This window comes from Acomys minous (genome assembly GCF_964271855.1).
Source record: "Acomys minous genome assembly, chromosome: 3".
Taxonomy (NCBI): domain Eukaryota; kingdom Metazoa; phylum Chordata; class Mammalia; order Rodentia; family Muridae; genus Acomys; species Acomys minous.
In genome coordinates, this window is record NC_140485.1 from 21926640 (window position 1) to 21946039 (window position 19400).

The window sequence follows — 19400 nt, forward strand, 5'->3', positions numbered from 1 at the left end:
GCCACCAGTAAGGTACCCATCCTCCTGTTAATATGCCTTTACCTACTCTCCTGTAAATAATACTAGTGAAACTCATTGGGCCATACATGAACATAGCAGGGGGACAGCTGGGAGACCAAGAGAAATAGAGGCGTCAGAGGGCAAGAGAGGATCAAAGTGAGCATGGCTAAACTGCATCGTGTAAGGAATAAAGCACAGTGAACGCCCCTGTACAAATAATACACATAATTTTAAAGAGCTTTTAGAAAAGGCTGAAGGAATTAAAAAAACCACTGAATCAATTCTATAGAAGATACATGAAGAAATTCTTCAAACTGAAAGGAAAAATGAAGCCTGGGAAAAATAAACTACACTAAAAAAATTAGTTAAGTAAATGAAGATCAAGAAAACACCCAATACTACAAAATTAATATGTACCTTACAATAATAACTCTGCATTACCAAGTGCCTCAATTCACCAATCAAAAGACAGAATGCTATACTGTATTAAAAACAAAGCAAACATGCACCTCACACTCAAAGACAGACTCAGCCTTAGGGCAAAAAGGATGGAAAAGGGTATCCAAGGAAATAGAATAAGAAACAAACAGGTGTTAATATCCTACTAGCTGATGAAACAGAACTTAAGCCAAAGTTAGTCAGAAGAGTTGAGGAAGGGAACAACCTTGCTCAGCACGTAGAAGCATACGCTTCAGGAGCCTGAACGCCTTAGCGTAATCCCTGGAACCCACAGTGGAAGGAAGGAACCACAGTTGGCCTTCGACCTTCACATGGCACACACACTCTGCACACATACAGTAATGATGATGATGATGATGATGATGATGATAAATTGGATTTAATTTTTTTACATCAGAGAAACTACAAGCAAATAATATAAAAATGTACCTTAGGGTCTCAGTAAAGAAGAACAGCCAAATCTAAAACCAGTAGGTAGAAAAAAACTAGATCAGAGCAGAAACGAAGAAAAACAAAGAATCAATGGAATATCTGTTTCTCTGAAAGGATAAACGAGATCAACCCTTAGGCAAAACAACCAAAGAGAAGGTGGACCCAAAATAATAAAATTACAGCTGAAAAGGGAGACATTTCAACAGACAACAATAAAATTCAGAATAGAACATTTTTTTATTTTTGGTTGTGAGCCTAGCGTTTAACAGCTGAGCCATCTCTCCAGGCCAATTTTTTAAAAACATGCATTATGCTACTTTAGGAAATCTAAAATAAATTAATTTCCAGATCCACATGACCCACCAAAATCAAACCAACATGAGATAATTTAAATATAACTACAACAGGAACAGGACTGAAGCAGTAATAAATAAAATCCCCACTGAAACCATCCAGGCCCTGAAGGCTTCACAGAGCATATGAACTTTACCAGAACTTTAAAGACTAAGTAAGGCCAAAGTCTCTCAGTCATTCCATAAAAAAAGAAAAGCAGGGACACTACCAAACACTCTCTATGAAACCTAGTCAGGAAACAAAAAGAAACTAAAGACGAATTCCTCTGATGAACACAAATGTCAAAATTCTCAATAAAATGCTTGCAAACTGCCAGGTATGGCGGAGCACACCTTTAATCCCAGCACTCAGGTCGGAAAAGCAGGCAGAACTCTGTGACCAGGCCAGCCAGGGAAATATAGTGAGACATTGTCTAAAAACAGACAAAACAAACAAAACAACACACCAAATTCAATAACAAATCAAGCCGGGCATGGTGCAGCACTCAGGAGGCAGAGGCAGACAGATCGCTGTGAGTCACAGGCCAGCCTGGTCTACAAAGCGAGTCCAGGACAGCCAGGCTACACAGAGAAACTCTGTCTTGAAAAACAAAACAAAACAAACAAAACAAAACAAAATCAAAAGATCATGCACCATGATCAAGTAGGTTTTATTCTAGAGGTGCAGGATGGGTCAACATGCAAATTAATAGTAACACATCACATAACTAGACACAAGGCAGAAACCACATGATCATCCAAATACAAAGGAGGGTTCTGACAAAATGCAACCTCTCTTTATGATGAAAGTCTCGAAGACACTAAGAATGGAAGGAACATGACAGGCTATGTCTGGCAAACTTACAGCCAGTATTATCCTAAGTGTGGAAAAACTCAAAACAATGAGACAAGAATGGAAAATAAGGATGGAAACACAAAAGGAAGAATTTACAGATACGATTCTATCTGCAATAAAACCTTAAGACTACCAGAAAACTCTCAGCCCACTAAACACTTTCACGCTCAGCACATACTATAAACTTGTGAGAAAATGTCATAAGGCAGGCAGTGTGTGCCTGTAGTCCTAGCACTGCGGAGGTACGCACAGAGGATCAGAGTTCAGTGCCATCTTTGGCTATGAGTTTGAAGCAAGTCTGAGACACATGAGATCCTATTTCAGAAAGGTAAGGGGGTAGGGGAGAATAGAAACGGTCCTTATAACACACACACACACACACACACACACACACACACACACACACACACACAGGTTAATAATAACAGCGAGCTGGGGCTGTAGTTCTATTGGTAGAGTACATGTCTGGGATGCACAAGGCCTGGGCTCAGTCTCCACAATGTCATAACCCAGTTGTAATGGTGCACACCGCAATCTCATCACTCAGGAGGGGTGGCGGGCAGGAGGATTAGCAGTCCAGGGCCAAGCTTTGTATAAGGAGAACTTCTCTCAAAAAATAAACAGCCAGGAGAGATGGCCCAGTGGTTAAGAGCACTGTCTGTTCTTCCAGAGGTCCTGAGTCCAATTCCCACACCATATGGTGGCTCTCAATCATCTATAATGTGATCTAATGCCCTCCTCTGGCCTGCAAGTGTGCATGTAGATAGAGCATTCATATACATAAAATATATAAATAAATCTTAAGGACAAAAACAAAAACAAAAACCAGCCAGGTGAGTAGTGCACACCTTTAATCCTTGCTGTCAGTGGGCAGTCTCTGTGCATCTAGAGGACCAGAGTTGGAATTCCTGTGCCTACGCCAGGCAGCCCACAACTGCTGTTACCTCTCACACCAAAAAACCCGATGCCATCTTCTGGCCTCCACAGGCATCTGTACTCACACTCACACATACATGTAATTAAAAAAAAATAAGTGTATAAAAATAAACTATCTTCTTGTAAAGCTCCTGTCACCCCCAGGCCCTTTGCTCCTTCCCTCCACTGTTCCCCTAGACTCCCTAAGCTTCAGCCACGGTTTGGCTGTGGGTCTGAGCATCTGTTTTGAGGCACTGCTGGGTGGGGTCTCAGAGGACAACTCTGCTAGGCTCCTGTCTGGAAGCACAGCAGAATACCGTCAATAGTGTCTGGGGCTGGCTCTCTCCCATGGAGTGGGTCTTGGGTTGGGCCAGGCATTGGTTGACATTCCCTTGGTTTCTGCTTATCTTTATCCCTGCATGTCTTGTAGGCAGGGTGAATTCTGAGGGTGTGTGTGTGTGTGTGTGTGTGTGTGTGTGTGTGTGTGTGTGTGTTGGTGTTCCACTCCCTCCACTAGACTTGTCTAGTTAGAGGGTGTTCTCTTTAGTCTCTATGGCCCCTGCTACTACTGAGGCACCAACCAACGACCTGGGCTTCATGTGGGTCCTCTATTGAGGGAAGTGGGGGCTATCTCAGGCATGAACTCTCTAGTTGGCTTTTCAATTACTACCCCCTGGCAGACTGCCTTGCCAGGCCACAGAGGATGGAGGTGGGGGGGAGTAGTGCTTGGTCCTGATTCAAATTGATGAGCTGTGGGAGGGGCCCCCTTCTACTGAGGGGTGGGGGAAGGGAGGGAAGGAAGGAGAGTAGGATTGGAAGGTGAAGAGGATGGGGCTGCCATGGAGATGTGAAATGAATAAATAAAAAATAAATTTTATTTTATTTTATTTTTTTAAAATAAATTTTAAAAAAGGATGAAATTATGCCATTTACTGAAAATTGAAATCAAATGGATATCATCTAATAAAATAAAATAAAATAAAATAGAGTTGAAAAAAAAAACTATCTTAGCCAGGTGTTAGTGGCCACTTGGGAGGCAGAGATAGGCAGATCTCTATGAGTTCGAGGCCCCCTTGGTCTACAGAGAAAGTTCCAGGACAGCCAGGGCTATACAGAAACCCTGTCTCAAAAAACTAGAAAACCAAAAAAAACCAAAACCAGACCAAATAAACAAAAGAGAAACCAACCAACCAACCCATCTTCCTAAGGTAATTTTTTAAGTAAACCTATACTTTCAAAATTATTTAAGTAACTATGACTAAAGAGTCATATGACAGCAGAAATAAGACTTCATATTAACCAGCGTACAATATGATACAGTACCTTTACCACTGTATTCACAAGGAGAAGCAAAAGTTCATGACTTTCATGTAGAAATAAAGAGACAGCCAAATAACCTATTAAAAAATGAAGGAAAAGTTTTCATTACTACCTACCTCCCCAAAAATTCCTATTCTAGTAAATTAAAGCCTATCCATTCCATGTTTTAAGTGTGAAACACATCAGTTACAGGTAACATAAACACAAAGTGTAAGATACAAGGTTAACAAATGTCACTAAAGATTTCAGGTGTCGCCCGGTGGTGGTGATGTACGCCTTTAATCCCAGCACTCGGGAGGCAGAGGCAGGTGGATCGCTGTGAGTTCGAGGCCAGCCTGGTCTACAAAGCAAGTCCAAGACAGCCAAGGCTACACAGAGAGACCCTATCTCGGAAAAACCAAACCCCCCCCCCAAAAAAAAAAGATTTCAGGTGTCCTTCATCCTGCAGATTCAGAACTACAGACTCTACAAGATGAACACCAAATTAAAGCCCTGTGGATGACACAGATTCTAGTGCAAATCTCTGCATTATCAATCAAAATATCCTTAGAGCCAAACATACAATTATTCAAAAACCTAGTTATTGAGTTAGCATTGAGTCACTGATGATTTACATACTGTATGAGCTAGCTGACAATTATATTACTCACATCTTGTTTCTCAATTTGAAGAGTGGTGAATGACAGTTGTTGAAGAAGCAATGCCATGAGCATGGAGCCCATGTACTTTACGCCACGTCTTCATACTGGCAGTGGTATTTGTTCGTTACTATGTGACAATAACTCTGTAAGCCTTACTTCGTTTAATTCTCCAACCCTATGATGCAAGCATGATTACTCTGCCAGTATGATGACGAGATCAAGGGAGAGGGTAAAGTCCTGAAGTCCACAGCTATTACAAGGGGGAAGCGCGGCTCACCAGACAGAGCCCGTGCCGCTGCCTCGGGCCCGCTTGCCCAGCTCTCAGCCCATCCTTCTTTCTACCCAGCTCCTTTAGCCTTCTCAATACAGACATGGTGCTAGCTATCTTTCACATTACCCATGCATCTGTGTCTGGGGTACACATGGGAAACCATTTAGAACCTTCTAGTCTCACAACCACAAAGCAGCAGCATAAGGGACTGTAATGACAGAGGAACAAAGCTATGACTCCTACACGAGAGGGAAAAGCTGACGAGGCCAGGGAGCAACGACAGTAGAGCTGTGTCTTCTTGCTCAGGACTCACCTGTCCAGCTAAAATATAACCCACACCCAAGTCTCCAAGACCAAACTACTCAAAGGTCATATTAAAGAAACCTTAATTCTGTTACAACAAACGTCCTGCTTCGACAGGCTGGCCTCAAACTCACAGAAATCTTCTTGCCTCTGCCTTCCAAGTGCTGGAATTAAAGACCTGTGCACCACCACAGCCAGACTCAATATTTTATTTGTTTATTTGTTTGTTTTTCAATGTAGGGTTTCTCTGTGTAGCCTTGGCTGTCCTGGATTCTCTTTGTAGACCAGGCTGGCCTCGAACTCACAGTGGTCCACCTCTTCTGCCTCACAAGCACTGGATTAAAGACGTGCACCACCACACCTGGCTCACCCACATTTTCAATGATCTATTGTTTCTTAGAATTCCTGCCTATCCCAACACAGAACTCAGCCGAGCAACAAATGAGAGCAGGCTGGAGTCCCATGTTTGTGCCAAAGGAAGCCAAAACAAAAATAGCTGATGCCTTTAATGCCAGCACCGGGAGGCAGATCACTGTGAGTTCGAGGCCAGCCTGCTCTACAAAAGTGAGTTCAGGATAGCCAGGACTGTTATACAGAAAAACCCTGTGTCGAAAAACCAACCAACCAACCAACCAATCAATCAATGAATAAATGGCTGCCCCAAAGCTAAGTCTAACTAAATTCTAGCCTGCAATATTTAAAGAAATTCCACAGAACTGTATCGTGTGATCTGGTATGCATTTTCCACACAGACTCAGCAATCAGGGAAACTGAGGGTTCCATTGATACCCTTAGGCCTGACCATATGAGAACAACACATAGACCATGGTCATGCAAGTGACTTTAACATTATAACTACTAACTTTCATGTTGGTTTCAATCCCCTCCCCCACCACTGCAGAGTCTCCAAATGAAGCAATGTAAGTTACCCACCTATGCAAGTGACTGCAGTGTGTGGTATATAATGGGCATCCACTTGGATCTGTTCTGAGTCCTTAACAAAATAGCTACACTAAGAAGGCATCACAGCAGGAACAGGACCAACTCTTACCTCCACAAATGTGTTGTGGCATGTGCATATTCACATATACAATAAAGACACTAAAATTATTTTAAATATTTAAAAAAGAAGGGTACCATTATTTTATAAACTAAAAAGGGCAATATACAAAGAGAATGAAGAAAAATAATTCAATGTTGAAGATAATATTAGGAAGGAAAGAAATAGTAAAGGTAGAGAAATGAAAAGGAAAATAAGAAGAAAGATATAGAAGAAAGCAAAGAAACATCAGACTTTTGCTTGAATCTGGAATCTACCATCACCACTTCCTCCCAGGACTAAATTATAGACATTTCAAATCATTCATATCTAACATACCTCCCTTTATCAGTAAAAAAGATGAAGTTGCTTTTCACTTCTCCTATAGTGTTCAATAATAATGTAAAAAATTTTTTTCTTTTCTCTGATAGACATGTTGGCTCATGTCTTTAATCCCAGAATTATAGAGGCAGAAGCAGGTAGGTCTCTGTGAGCTCAAGGCCAGCCAGGGCTATATAATGAGACCCTGTCTAAAAAAGAAAGAAAAGAAAAAAACAACAAAAACTTTAAGAAACAAACAAACAAGATAAGAAAAACACTCCAAATGTAACCATTTAGAAGCTAAATGAAGATCATTAGAAAAGCTATGGAAACTCTCAGGAGGGTGTGAGCCTGGAAGGCGCAAACCGCAGGCTCACAGAAGCCAGGAGTGCAGGGCACCCCTAGCATTTGGGAAATGAAGGCAGGAAGATGCACGCTCAAGATCATGGCTACATAATAAACTAGAGGCCAGTCTGGACTTCATGAGACTCACTCCAAAAACAAAAACAAAAAGACCCAGGTTTTTACAGTTCACAATCTTGGGGTTCACAGGGATCAAATGTCCTGCAACAATAAAAACAAAAAAGGAACTTCCTACTGAAGCTTTTTTAAAAAAAATCAGTTTTGGGGGACTGGAGAGATGGCTCAGAAGTTAAGAGCGCTTGCTGCTCTTCCAGAGGTCCTGAGTTCAATTCCCAACAACCACATGGTGGCTCACAGCCATCTATACTGAGATCTGATGCCCTCTTCTGGCCTGAAGGTGAACACTGTATACATAATAATAAATAAATAAATCTTTTTTTAAAAAAATCAGTTTTTAAGCCGGCGTGGTGATGTATATTTTTAATCCCAGCACTTGGGAGGCAGAGGTCAGAATTTTTTTTGTTCTGTTTTGGGGTATTTTGTTTTGTTTTTTGCTTTTGTTTTTCTTTTTTTTTTTCGAGACAGGGTTTCTCTGTGTAGTCTTGGCTGTCCTAGACTCGCTTTGTAGTCCAGGCTGGCCTCGAACTCACAGCGATCCGCCTATCTCTGCCTCCCGAGTGCTGGGATTAAAGGCGTGCGCCACCACGCCCGGCCTTTGCTTTTGTTTTTCAAGACAGGGTTTCTCTGTGTAATAATCCTGACTGTCCTGGACTCACTTTGTAGACCAGGCTGGCCTGGAACTCACAGCAATCCACCCTCTGCCTCCCAAGTGCTGGGATTAAAGGTGTGCACCAAGAGATCAGCCTCACCCTCCCCCTACACCCCCCCCCTCCCCCCCGTCTTTGAGACAGGGTTTCTCCATGTAGCCCTGGCTGTCCTAGACTCACTTTGTAGACCATGCTGTCTTGGAACTCACAGAAAGCCGCCTGCCTCTGCCTCCCTAGTGCTGGGATTAAAGGCGTGCGCCACCATGCCTGGCCCAAGAAATCAATTTTAAGGTAAATTACCAATAAAGATTTTTTTTTAAGAGCACAAAAAAGTTCAGGATTATAAAAAGCTTCAATGAGTTTGAAAGCCAAAACATTAATATATGAAGAAACATTAATATATAGTAAGAAAAGACACACGTCACCATTAAGGTACCAGCTGGAGGGCATCACAGAGTGATCTCAGAAGAGTCAAATTTAATTTGGAATAAGGACAGGAAGATGCCACAGAACATTCTACTCTGGGAGACAGGAGAGGATTTGGCGTGGAGTGGGGACAGTATGTGAGTGCTGTTTACCTTTCACCTTTCCCCCTCCTCCGTCACCTGGGCAATCAGTACAATCCATAAAGCCTGCTCGTCCCTAGAGCTCAACATTATCAGGCCCATTGGATGAGGCGGAGCTCCACCCTACTCCGCCCCAGTGACTGGAAACAATTCAGGGCCTTGAAAGAATGTTTCCAAATACCCTAAAGCACTATTGCAGGGAAAAAAATCTTAATGCCTCTAATCTCTATAGCTAGCGCTGTGAACGTGAGAACAGCATTTTTAAGTTACTCTACTTTGTTTCCACTCTTATTTTACAAAGATTTACTTCTTAGCTGAGCAAGCCTGTAATCCACCATTTGAGAGGCAAAGCAGCAAGTCTGAAGCCAGTCTGGGTTACACAGTAAGACTTTGTTTTAAAAAGCAGATTAACTGATTAGTTAACAGTCTTCTCTCATAATTAAACTACTGGGATTAAATACGATTCTTAAAACAAGAGTTACTAAGGTACAATGTGCATACAAGGACTAACCTATGTGTACAGTTGAATAGATTTTACATGTGTATGTAGCACCTCATTATCACACAATCGAGCAATTTTTAATCTCTGGAACTCCAAAACGATTCATACGCAGAAGAAGGCTGGTGTTATGTATAGGCTTTGTAGTTCTAAAGTGTAAGCTTTGGGGATATGGGCTGCTTTGTAGCTCAGTGGTAGAGAACCTGTCTCAGCATGTAGGTCTACATTTAGTCCCCAAGACTATAAAAGAGAAAATATATAATAAAATGCTCTAGAAACTTACTATATACCAGCCATCATTTTATATAGTGGTTAAAACCTTAAAAACAACAATAAGTAGGAGGTCTTAAACAAATACATACCCACTCTTTTTTCTAAGAGGTTTCCTTGTTGGGCCAACTTGATTGCATGTATATAACCAAAAGAAGCATCATATCCAAGCATTTCACAATAGATAAGTCTCACCATACACTCCTTCATCATTTTCTGAAAAGTGAAAAACCGATCACTATGTAGACAAATGGAATGCTTTCCTTTTTCTGTGCATCACATTCATTTAGCAAGTGAGCCGCTTATGAAGAACTAACGTGCATATTACAAAGCAACTGCCTAATAGAATACAGAATAAGAGTTGCTTCTAACAAGTACCAACAGTATTTTTGTTTGTTTGTTTGTTTTTCAAAACAGGGTTTCTTTGTGTATCCTTGGCTGTCCTGGACTCACTTTGTAGACCAGGCTGGCCTCGAACTCACAGCGATCCACCTGCCTCTTCCTCCCAAGTGCTGGGATTAAAGGCATGCGCCACCACCGCCCGGCTACCAACAGTATTAATGTCAAAAAATTAGCTCAAATATTTCATTGATAATGACACTATAAACTACCTGAAGCTACTTCTAGTTCTAAGTTTGATTAGAGGGGGTTCTCAGACAAAATTTCATCAGTGGTGATCATATTTGGCATTTAAAATCAGTTTGAATATATTTCACCAAATGAAAACTAGAAAAATTGCCACAAGTTGGTAACATATTCTGTAACGAAAATATACAAGCTTGGCACAATGGCGCACCTTTTAATCTCAGCACTCAGGAGGCAGAGGCAGAGGCCAGCCTGGTCTACAAAGTGAGTCCAGGACAGCCAAGTATATACAGGGAGACCCTGTCTCAAAACTGCACCCCCACATAAAAAAAAAAGAGAGAAGAAAAAGATATTCAATTTTGAATATCAAACTTCAAGCCAGCTGTACTCCTATCACCTGGCACTCAGGAACTGGGGTTGCAGGCTAACGCAGAGGATTGTGAGAGCCCAGGAGCTGGAGACTGGTCTGAAGAACCCATCTCAAGAAACAGGGTGAGGGGGCCGGAGAGATGGCTCAGCGTTTAAGAGCACTGGCTGCTCTTCCAGAGGACCAGAGTTCAATTCCCAGCAACCCAGCTCACAACTGTCTGTAATCCAGCTCCAACTGATTTGACATCTTCACACAAAACACCAATGCACATAAAAATAATAAATAAGCCATAAAAAAAGAAATTAGGGAAATCAAATTGAACATAAGCTTTCTTCAGCAGTGTTATATCACAGATATATAATCATGTTATTTATTTATTTATTTTTATTTTTTATTTTTTTTCAAGAGAGGGTTTCGCCTTGGCTGTCCTGGACTCACTTTGTAGACCACGCTAGTTTCAACTCACAGAGATCCACATGCCTTTGCCTCTCTGAGTACAGGCGTGCGCCCCCATGAACGGCTTTTTCTCTTTTTAAATAACTTACAATATTGTGAATGTTACAACCAAAAAAGAAAAAACCCACAAGAAAAATGTTCAGACTACTTTAATATCTAAAATTAAAACTTGGCAGTGATAGTGCATGTCCAGTTCTGGGTGCAATCCCAGGATCATAAAAAATGAAAAAAATATATAAAATTCAATGTTCTATAAACAACATCTGTAATCCTAACATCAGGACAAAGAGGCAAAGGACAACCTGGGATATAGTAAATCTGTCTCAAAAATTTTTTTTAAAAATAGAGCTGGGTGTGGTGGTATGTATGTTTAACCCCAGCACTCGGTTGGCATAGGCAAGAGGGAACTAGAGGCCAGCTTGGGCTACACAGTCAGACCTTTGGTCTGTCTGTCTGTCTAGAGGCTTAGGAAACAAACTATTTTAACAAAATGGGGTGTGGTAGTGTTTGCCTATAATCCCAGTACTCAGGAGGTCAAAGCAGGAGGATCCAAAGCTCATGAGTCAGAGGTCATCCTGGGCTACATGAGACCTTGTCACAAAAATGAAACAACAAAAAGACTTGGAGCAAGACACTATTTAGTCATGTATGTGTGTGTATTATTTAGCCGTGTACGTGTGTGACTGGAAAATGCAGTTTAGTTCAAATCATTTGTGTTTAAAGCAGTAAAAGGTAATTAATTAATTGATTTTTGTTTTTTTGAGACAGGGTTTCTCTGTGTAGCCTTGGCTGTCCTAGACTTACTTTGCAGACCTCAAACTCACAGCGATCTGCCTGCCTCTCCCGAGTGCTGGGATTAAAGGGACGAGCCACCATGCCCTGCTCAAAAGTTAATTTATTAACATATCAATTAGGACTACTAAGTGACTTTAACATTTGTTAGTGTGCACGTATGTTTTTAATTAAACCACAGTGAGAATCCATTTGCAAAGGCTTTTATATTAGTTAGGAATAAGGCTGCTAATCCATACCATTAAAGTTTCAACCCTGGTTTCATATCATGAGCTCAGAGTTTTGTCTAAGTACAATTATTACCTAAATTATTATTCCTTTATGTAGAGAAGAAAATATATTCCCAATGTGGGGCTTTGCCTTTCAACTTCCCTCCAGCGGTCCCAGCTCTGTAATTGTATGTGATGTGCCCAGATCTGCCTGAATGGCTACAGTTACAATCTTCCTGCTAAACTCTGAGTGCCCAGTGACCTGTTTTCTCCACTACCTGGTTTATGCTTTGTAGTAAGAAAAATTGTATTCAGTGATATCTATTATAGAAAATGAAAACCTAACAAAGTAAAAAGAGGAAAACTATTTCTATTTAACATTTCTATTAAGCACCACAAAGCATGTGTACATATATATATATCTATATATACAGACATGTACACACAGATGTACATATCTATATATACAACACACACACACACATACACATACAAAGATACAAGACTAGTGTCTCCAATTTTATTTCCTTGAATATTATGACTACAAAAAGAAACAACTACCTTCTCTTGGACTTTGCATATTCATGTTTACGACCAGGTATTTATGCAAAATTATCACCTTGATATTTACTAAGCGGTTGCACATTTCCATAATGACTTACACACATACAAAAAGACTCAGCAGGCTGAGTGTAACGGTACACACCCTTAATCCCAGCAGAGGAAGAGGCAAATGGATCCCTGTGAATTCAAACCCAGCCTGGCACAGCAAGTTCTAGGCCAGCCAGGGCTACACAACAAGACCCTGCATCAAAACAAGTAAGAATAAACTGGGCGCAGTGGCGCACACCAGCCTGGTCTTATAAAGCCAAGACTACAAGAGAAACCCTGTCTCCAAAAACAAAAACAAACCAACAAAGAAAATAAGTAAGAATAAATAGATATTATGGTTTTAAAACCACCTACTAGGGGCAGGAGAGATGGCTCAGAGGTTAAGAGCACTGTCTGCTCTTCCAGAGGTCCTGAGTTCAATTCCCAGCAACCACATGGTGGCTCACAACCATCTATATAATGAGATTTGGTGCCCTCTTCTGGTGTGCAGAGGTACATGCGGGCAGAACACTGTATTTGTAATAAATAAATCAATCTAAAACAACAACAAAAAACCACCTACTAAATACTTGATGAACAGATTGGTTAAAAAAGAAACCTCCTCTGTAAAAGTGTACGGCCAGCAAAGTGGCTCTGCAAGTCAAGGTCCTTGCTACCGAACCTGATGGCCTGAGTTCAAGGCCACAGACACCGGTAGTGGAGAGAACCAACTCTCACAATTTGCCTTCTTATTTCCACACACATGCTACGGCATGCACACCTGAGCACAGGCTTATGTGCTAAAAGTTTTAAGTGGAATAAATGTTAAGTGGCAATACACAATGTGTACATTTTGTGTTGGATTGTTACAATGTGCCCTATAAGGATATAGTTAGTACATGTCTATAAAAACCTGTAACAATAAAAACCTGGGCCAGCATCTCAAGACCTGCAAACAGCTCAGCGGCCAGGATAGAGCAGGTGAGTGAATGTTGTTTGAAAAGTCCTAATCCACCGGGCGTGGTGGCGTACACCTTTAATCCTAGCACTTGGGAGGCAGAGACAGATGGGCTGCTGTGAGTTCGAGGCCAGCCTGGTCTACAAAGCGAGTCCAGGACAGCCAAGGCCACACAGAGAGGCCCTGTCCTAATCCGTGGAGCGAGCTTCAGATGCAGGTGTGCGGGCTGTGAGACGCACCAGGGTCGTGGCAGGAGCGGAGACAGTTGCCCTCAGACTACTCAGCTCCTGCTGGATTAACTTCTCTTCTTCCTGAAAAACAGAATTACAGTAATTTCAATTAAAATGAAATATCTTTTTTTGGGGGGTGTGAGGGCTGGGGGGGTCAAGACAGGGTTTCTCTGTGTAGCTTTGGCTGTCCTAGACTCACTTTGTAGACCAGCTAGCCTTGAACTCACAGAGATCCACCTGCCTCTGTCTCCCGCGTGCTGGGATTAAAGGTGTGCACCACCATGCCCAGCGAAATATCATTCTTTTTAAAAAGTTACATTCCTTGCCCCATAGAACCCTTCTTGGAAAGAAAAAATATTTCCAAGTTAACCTATTACTCCTTCTCTTCATTTCACTCAGTTGCTAGTAAAGAGTGGCAGAAAAAACAATTTTTTAAAACTTCAAACTGGGGTGGGTGAGATGGCCGAGTGGATAGAGGGGTGTGCTGCGAAGCCGGATGACCTGAGCTGAACCCCTGGAACCCACATGATGAAGACAAAAACAAACAAACAAACAAACAAATAAAACAAAAAACTGAGCCCGGCACATAAAGGCCACACACACAATCCCACCACACACAAAATAAATACATACATATAAGTTTTAAACATTCAAAATATGGCTTAGCCATTAAAGGCTAGGCCCCCAACCAAAAATATAAAAATTCAAAATAGCAGACAGGTGTGGTGGCGCACGCCTTTAATCCCAGCACTCAGAGGCAGAGGCAGGTGGATCTTTCTGAATTTGAGGCCAGCCAGGTCTACAAAGCAAGTCCAAGACAGCCAGGGATACAGAGACAAACCCTGTCTTGAAAAACCAAAAACTAAAAAATAAAAAATAAAAATAAAAATAAACAAAATTCGGGCTGGAGAGATGGCTCAGAGGTTAAGAGCACCGACTCTTCTTCCAAAGGTCCTGAGTTCAATTCCCAGCAACCACATGGTGGCTCACAACCAATAATGAGATCTTGTGCCCTCTTCTGGCACGCAGGTGCACATGCAGGCAGAACACTGTATACATAATAAATAAATCTCTTTTAAAAAATAAGCAAAATTAAAAATAGTGGGGCATGGTGATATGCACATTTATTCTCAGCACTCTGAAGGCAAACACAGGTGAACTCAAGGCCAGCGGATCTATACAGGAAGCTCCAACCATCAGGGCTACATAGCAAGACCTTGTCTAAAAAACCAAAAGCAAACAAAAATCCAAAATGGAGAGATAGTAAAAAGAAATTGTGTATCTGGGATGAGTGTTACATCTTCCCTAAGAAGCAAAACGTTCTCATGGAGTAAAATAAAACGCCTTCATGGAACACAGAAATAAGACAGAAACGGTCCTTTTTACCTAACCTGAATTCTACCTCCCTATCGTTTACTCATTCCTACCTCTCCTCATATTTTCACCTGCACTCACAGCCTAACGTGGTCAAATCCAACGCTTGCCTTGTACTTGACCTCATTGAACACTTACACATTGGCCAACTATTGGCTAATACAGTGAGATCTTTAAGTCACACACCAGTTACTGATGTTAAGTGGCTAATTAAGAACTACCAGTGAGGGCTGCAGAGATGCTGCTGCAGATAAGGCTACAGACTGCCCAGGCAGAGGATCAGTTTGGTTCCCAGCACCCACCCAGGTGGCTCACACCTTCCTAAAACTGCAGCTCCGGGGGCTCAGACACTCTCTTCTGGGCTCCGAAGGCATCTGCACTCGTGTACATATACCCGTGGACACACACATAATTTAAAACCAAATAAATCTAAAACAAGACAAAACGTAATCCACCACATCTGGCTGTTTCAAACTACAGTTTGAAACTGCAACCTAAGCAAAAAACCAAAAAACCAAAACAACAATAACAAAAACAAAAACAAAAAACCAAACATGCTTAAAATTTCCTTCAGGAGCAGGGGCAGATGGCCTAATGATAAAAAGCACTTGCTCCCTACGCTTAAGGCACAGAATCCATCATTTAAAAGAAAACCCAGACGTGGGAACACACCTGAAGTGAGCGACAGACAAGATGGAAGCTCCCTCTCCGAGCTCCCTGTCCTCCTACTCCCTGGACCCCCTGGACCAGGGCTACAGGTGGGAGTAGCTTTGGGAGCTGGAGAAATACTTGAAGATGGAGCTGCATTCCGACCTCAAGGATGGTCCTGGCCACCAGACTCAACTTGAAGGAGGAACAAGTTGAGACTTGGTTCATCCAGCGTTCCTTGGAGCAGGAGCTGTGCCCTCCCTCTCCCCGGCTGCAGCAGTCCGCCCGGGATAACACCTCTTCCTGTGCTACCCACGAAGGCCACTGCTGCCAAACACCGAGCAGGAGGTGCAGGCTCCTTCCCCCTCGGAGCCCTCCACCAGCTGTGAGCACAACTGCTGGCTCTCATTGGCCCGTGGGGCCACTCCCACATGTAGCAAGGCCGCCCCCCACTTTCTGACTCCCGGCTGCACCAAACTCACTAAAATGCTGGATGCTTTCTAAAGACTTGGGGGGGGGGGGTGGGGGTCAATGCTTCAACACTTGGGTGCCAAGACAGAAGGCATTCATTGAACAGAAATGGTGTTACAGATGTCAAGACATGTGTACCTCAAACAGGGTGGAAGGTGAGAACTAACACCCACAGTCGTCCTCTGAACCCGGTACATGGGCCATGGTACATGCACCCTAACATACCAACACACACACACACACACACACACACACACACACACACACACACTGTATATACACGTACACATAAAATATTTACTTGGCCTCTCACACAAAATTAGCAAAAGAAAACCATGAAGATATGCTAAGCTCACAAATAATGATTGTGGGGTGTGCAGTGCAGCAAGCCCTGTCCAACAGAGAATCACTACACACCAGATCACAGTTAAAACACAAGCACCTTGCTTCTCTTTCTTCTCTCTGCTGGCATTTACTGTAGCGTAGTTACTTAACGCTTATGTTAAACCCAAAGTGGACGATCGGTTCTTTGATGGCAAGAAAAGTGTTTTCCCCCCTTCCTTGTTTAATGCATGGTTGCGCTTGATAAATATTTGCTAAAGAAATTTATGACACAATATTATACTTTTAAGACATACATTCCTCGAGGCTTTGAGTCAGTACTACACACAATCCGTGGGAACTTAATAACTTCTGTTGTTAACTACTCGTTTTCAAAGCCGGTCTTGGCCCAACCCGTTGGTCTAGCCTAAGAACCTCAAGCTCCGCAAAAATAAAAGCACAGTCAGGGGCGAGAGAGACGGCTGTTCTGTTGGAGTACGTGATGCCTCCAAATAGAAGGAACTAAGTTAAAACTCAAAAGGGAAGAGAAACTTCGTAGGAGGCTATAGCTCAGAACTTAAATCGCACTGGCTCTTTGCACTCGATTGACAGCTCACCTAATTCTCAAAGCACCCTATGAAACACACACACACACACGCACACATACACACACACCAGTTTAACGCGGAGAAAGCACACGGAGGGTTTTCGGGCCTCTAGATCGGAAAGCCGGTCGGTCTCCTTGAGGTCAGTGCAGGCAGCAAACCCAAGCGTGGGGCGGATGCCGGGGCCGAGTCCATCCAGCTGACCGACCGCGACACCTCCGGCCCGGCCGCCCCACCCCATCCCGCCCTGCCAACCCCTCCACATACGTGCTTGGACGATAGCGCAGTGACGCCGCGGATGAGGCCGCCCAGCCTGGAGAAGAAGGGTGCTCTGGAGGCCGCAGGCCCTCCAAGCTGGTTCTGTAGGAAGAGCCCCGGCAGTGCGGTCAGCGTCCTCTCCACCATGTCGCTCATCTCTGCCTCCCGTCACGGCTACTTCGCGCTGAACCTCCCGGGTCTCCGTAGTCACTTCCGGCGTTTTGAATAAGAAAGCTTTATTCGCTTCCCGGAGGTGCGAGTAGGATGAAGTTCCAAAAGATACCGCCGGGGGGCGCACGAGTCTGCCAGTAAGAGCGAAGTTCTCAAGTGATCTGAAGATGACTGGGTTAGTGGTGAAATGTATTCTTGTATTTTCTAGAATCTTCTAAGTAGTAGATTGGTGAGCTCATGCCATTCTTCAGCCTCCAAACCCTGGGATTAGAGGCATGACCCACCATCTTTTTTATTGTGTTAACACCTATACAAGCTCTTATATCTAAATTTTCATCTGTGATAAGTGAAAAAAAAAACTATTTGTTTATGTTTGGTTTTTTTTTTTCAAGACAGGGTTTCTCTGTGTTGCACTGGCTGTGCTGGACTCGCTTTGTAGACCAGGCTGGCCTCGAACTCACAAAGATCCACTTGCCTCTGCCTCTGAAGTGCTGGGTGAGATTAAAGGCATGAGACACTACGCCCGGCTATGAAAATGTTTTAAATCTTGAAGTTGTTTTTGAATCCATCTATCTATACCTCAACAAAAGAAAAAGTTTGCCTGACAGAGTAATTCTGCAAAGATAAATTTTAATTTATTGAAAAATTTCTCAATATTTAAGTTGTATTTAAAAACAGATTTTCTTTAGAATTTAATAATCTATGCCAAAGTAAACTATTTCTTACATTAAAAGAAAAGCCCTAGGCTTTTTCTTTTTCATTAGCTTAAATTAGAAAATTTACTTTCCAACCATGTATAGTGTTATTCGCCTGTAACCCAGCACTTGAGGGTAGAAGGAGGAACAAGAAAATTCAAGGTCATCATCTGCTGCAAATCAAGTTCAAGGCAGCCCTGGGGCATGTGAAACCCTGTCCTAACTTTCTTCATCCCAATTGTTTTTTCTTGCATCTAAAAAAATGTGGGGAAAGCTGAGAGGAGGTTAGCATCGATATTAGATACTTTTCTGACTTGGGGAAAAGGAACTTGGCAACCCTGCCAAAAAGTAAAGTGAAGCTTTCTTTATCCTGGCCTGGGTGGTGTTGCTCATTTGCCCTAGTGTATCTTATCCAATAGAACAGTTTCAAATTGTAGCACGGTGCCAGTAGAGCGAGGTCATCTTTTGGACAAATGTTTAAAGGAAGAAAAATTACACATTCAAAACAGAAACGTGATAAACTTTATAAAAAGCAAAGCTCTGTTGCTACCACTTTTCAGAGCAACACTGAAACTTCTTACCAAAGTTTAATTATTGTACTGAACTGGCTAGAAAGTGATGCAATAGCTGAAAGGCTCAAAAAAGGGAAACCTGCAGGACGCTGCCACGGAACAGCTTCACACGGTGGCGCACGCCTATAATCCCAGCACTCAGGAGGCAGAGGCAGACAGATCTCTGAGTTCGAGGCCAGTCTGGTCTATAAAGTGAGTTCTGGCTAGCTAGGACTACAAGAGGAACCCTGTCTCAAAATAAAAAATAAAAATAAAACAAAGAAGAATCAGAAGAAAAAGAAAAAAGAGTAAGTCCCAAGAAGAGGCCCCTCCACCCCAGGAGGAGACAACTTTTACATTGCTTTTCCACTGTGAATAATTCACATTTCACACAGACCTTTGCCTGTACTTTCTTTCCTCTGCTTTGACCCCTAGCTAGCCAGATTATACCCACAGTGTTTTCCCACGCCCTCTGTCTAACCAGAATTAGCCTGGCATTAGCTTGAAGAGTTCTGTGTTTACTGGATAAATACTTCTACAGCAAATTCTTTGTGGTAAAGTCTCTATATAAGTTCTCCATGACTCAGCTTGTATTGTCTGTCCTAGTTTTAGCCATGTCCTATGAAACAAAATTCCGTTCCACACTGTGTATTTAGACAGTCCAGCGGAACCACTTGTAAGGAAAGTTTTTGTTGCTGTTGTTTTTTTTTTCTTTTCCAGACAGGGTTTCTCTGTGTAGCCCTGGCTTTCCTGAACTCGCT

At 42.5% G+C, this 19400-nt stretch overlaps 1 protein-coding gene across 1 annotated transcript in view; it reads right to left on the reverse strand.

Moving 5' to 3' along the window:
- Window positions 1–17453, reverse strand: part of AP4E1 (adaptor related protein complex 4 subunit epsilon 1) — a 68590-nt gene extending 51137 nt beyond the window's left edge. The window contains exons 1-4 of the mRNA XM_084775280.1: window positions 17232–17453; window positions 13555–13626; window positions 9447–9570; window positions 4318–4391 (exon numbers count right to left, since the gene is read on the reverse strand). Coding sequence (XP_084631406.1) covers window positions 4318–4391; window positions 9447–9570; window positions 13555–13626; window positions 17232–17378 — 417 coding nt within the window. The 5' untranslated portion in view covers window positions 17379–17453. The remainder of the gene's footprint in view (window positions 1–4317; window positions 4392–9446; window positions 9571–13554; window positions 13627–17231) is intronic.
- Between the last annotated feature and the right edge of the window lie 1947 nt (window positions 17454–19400).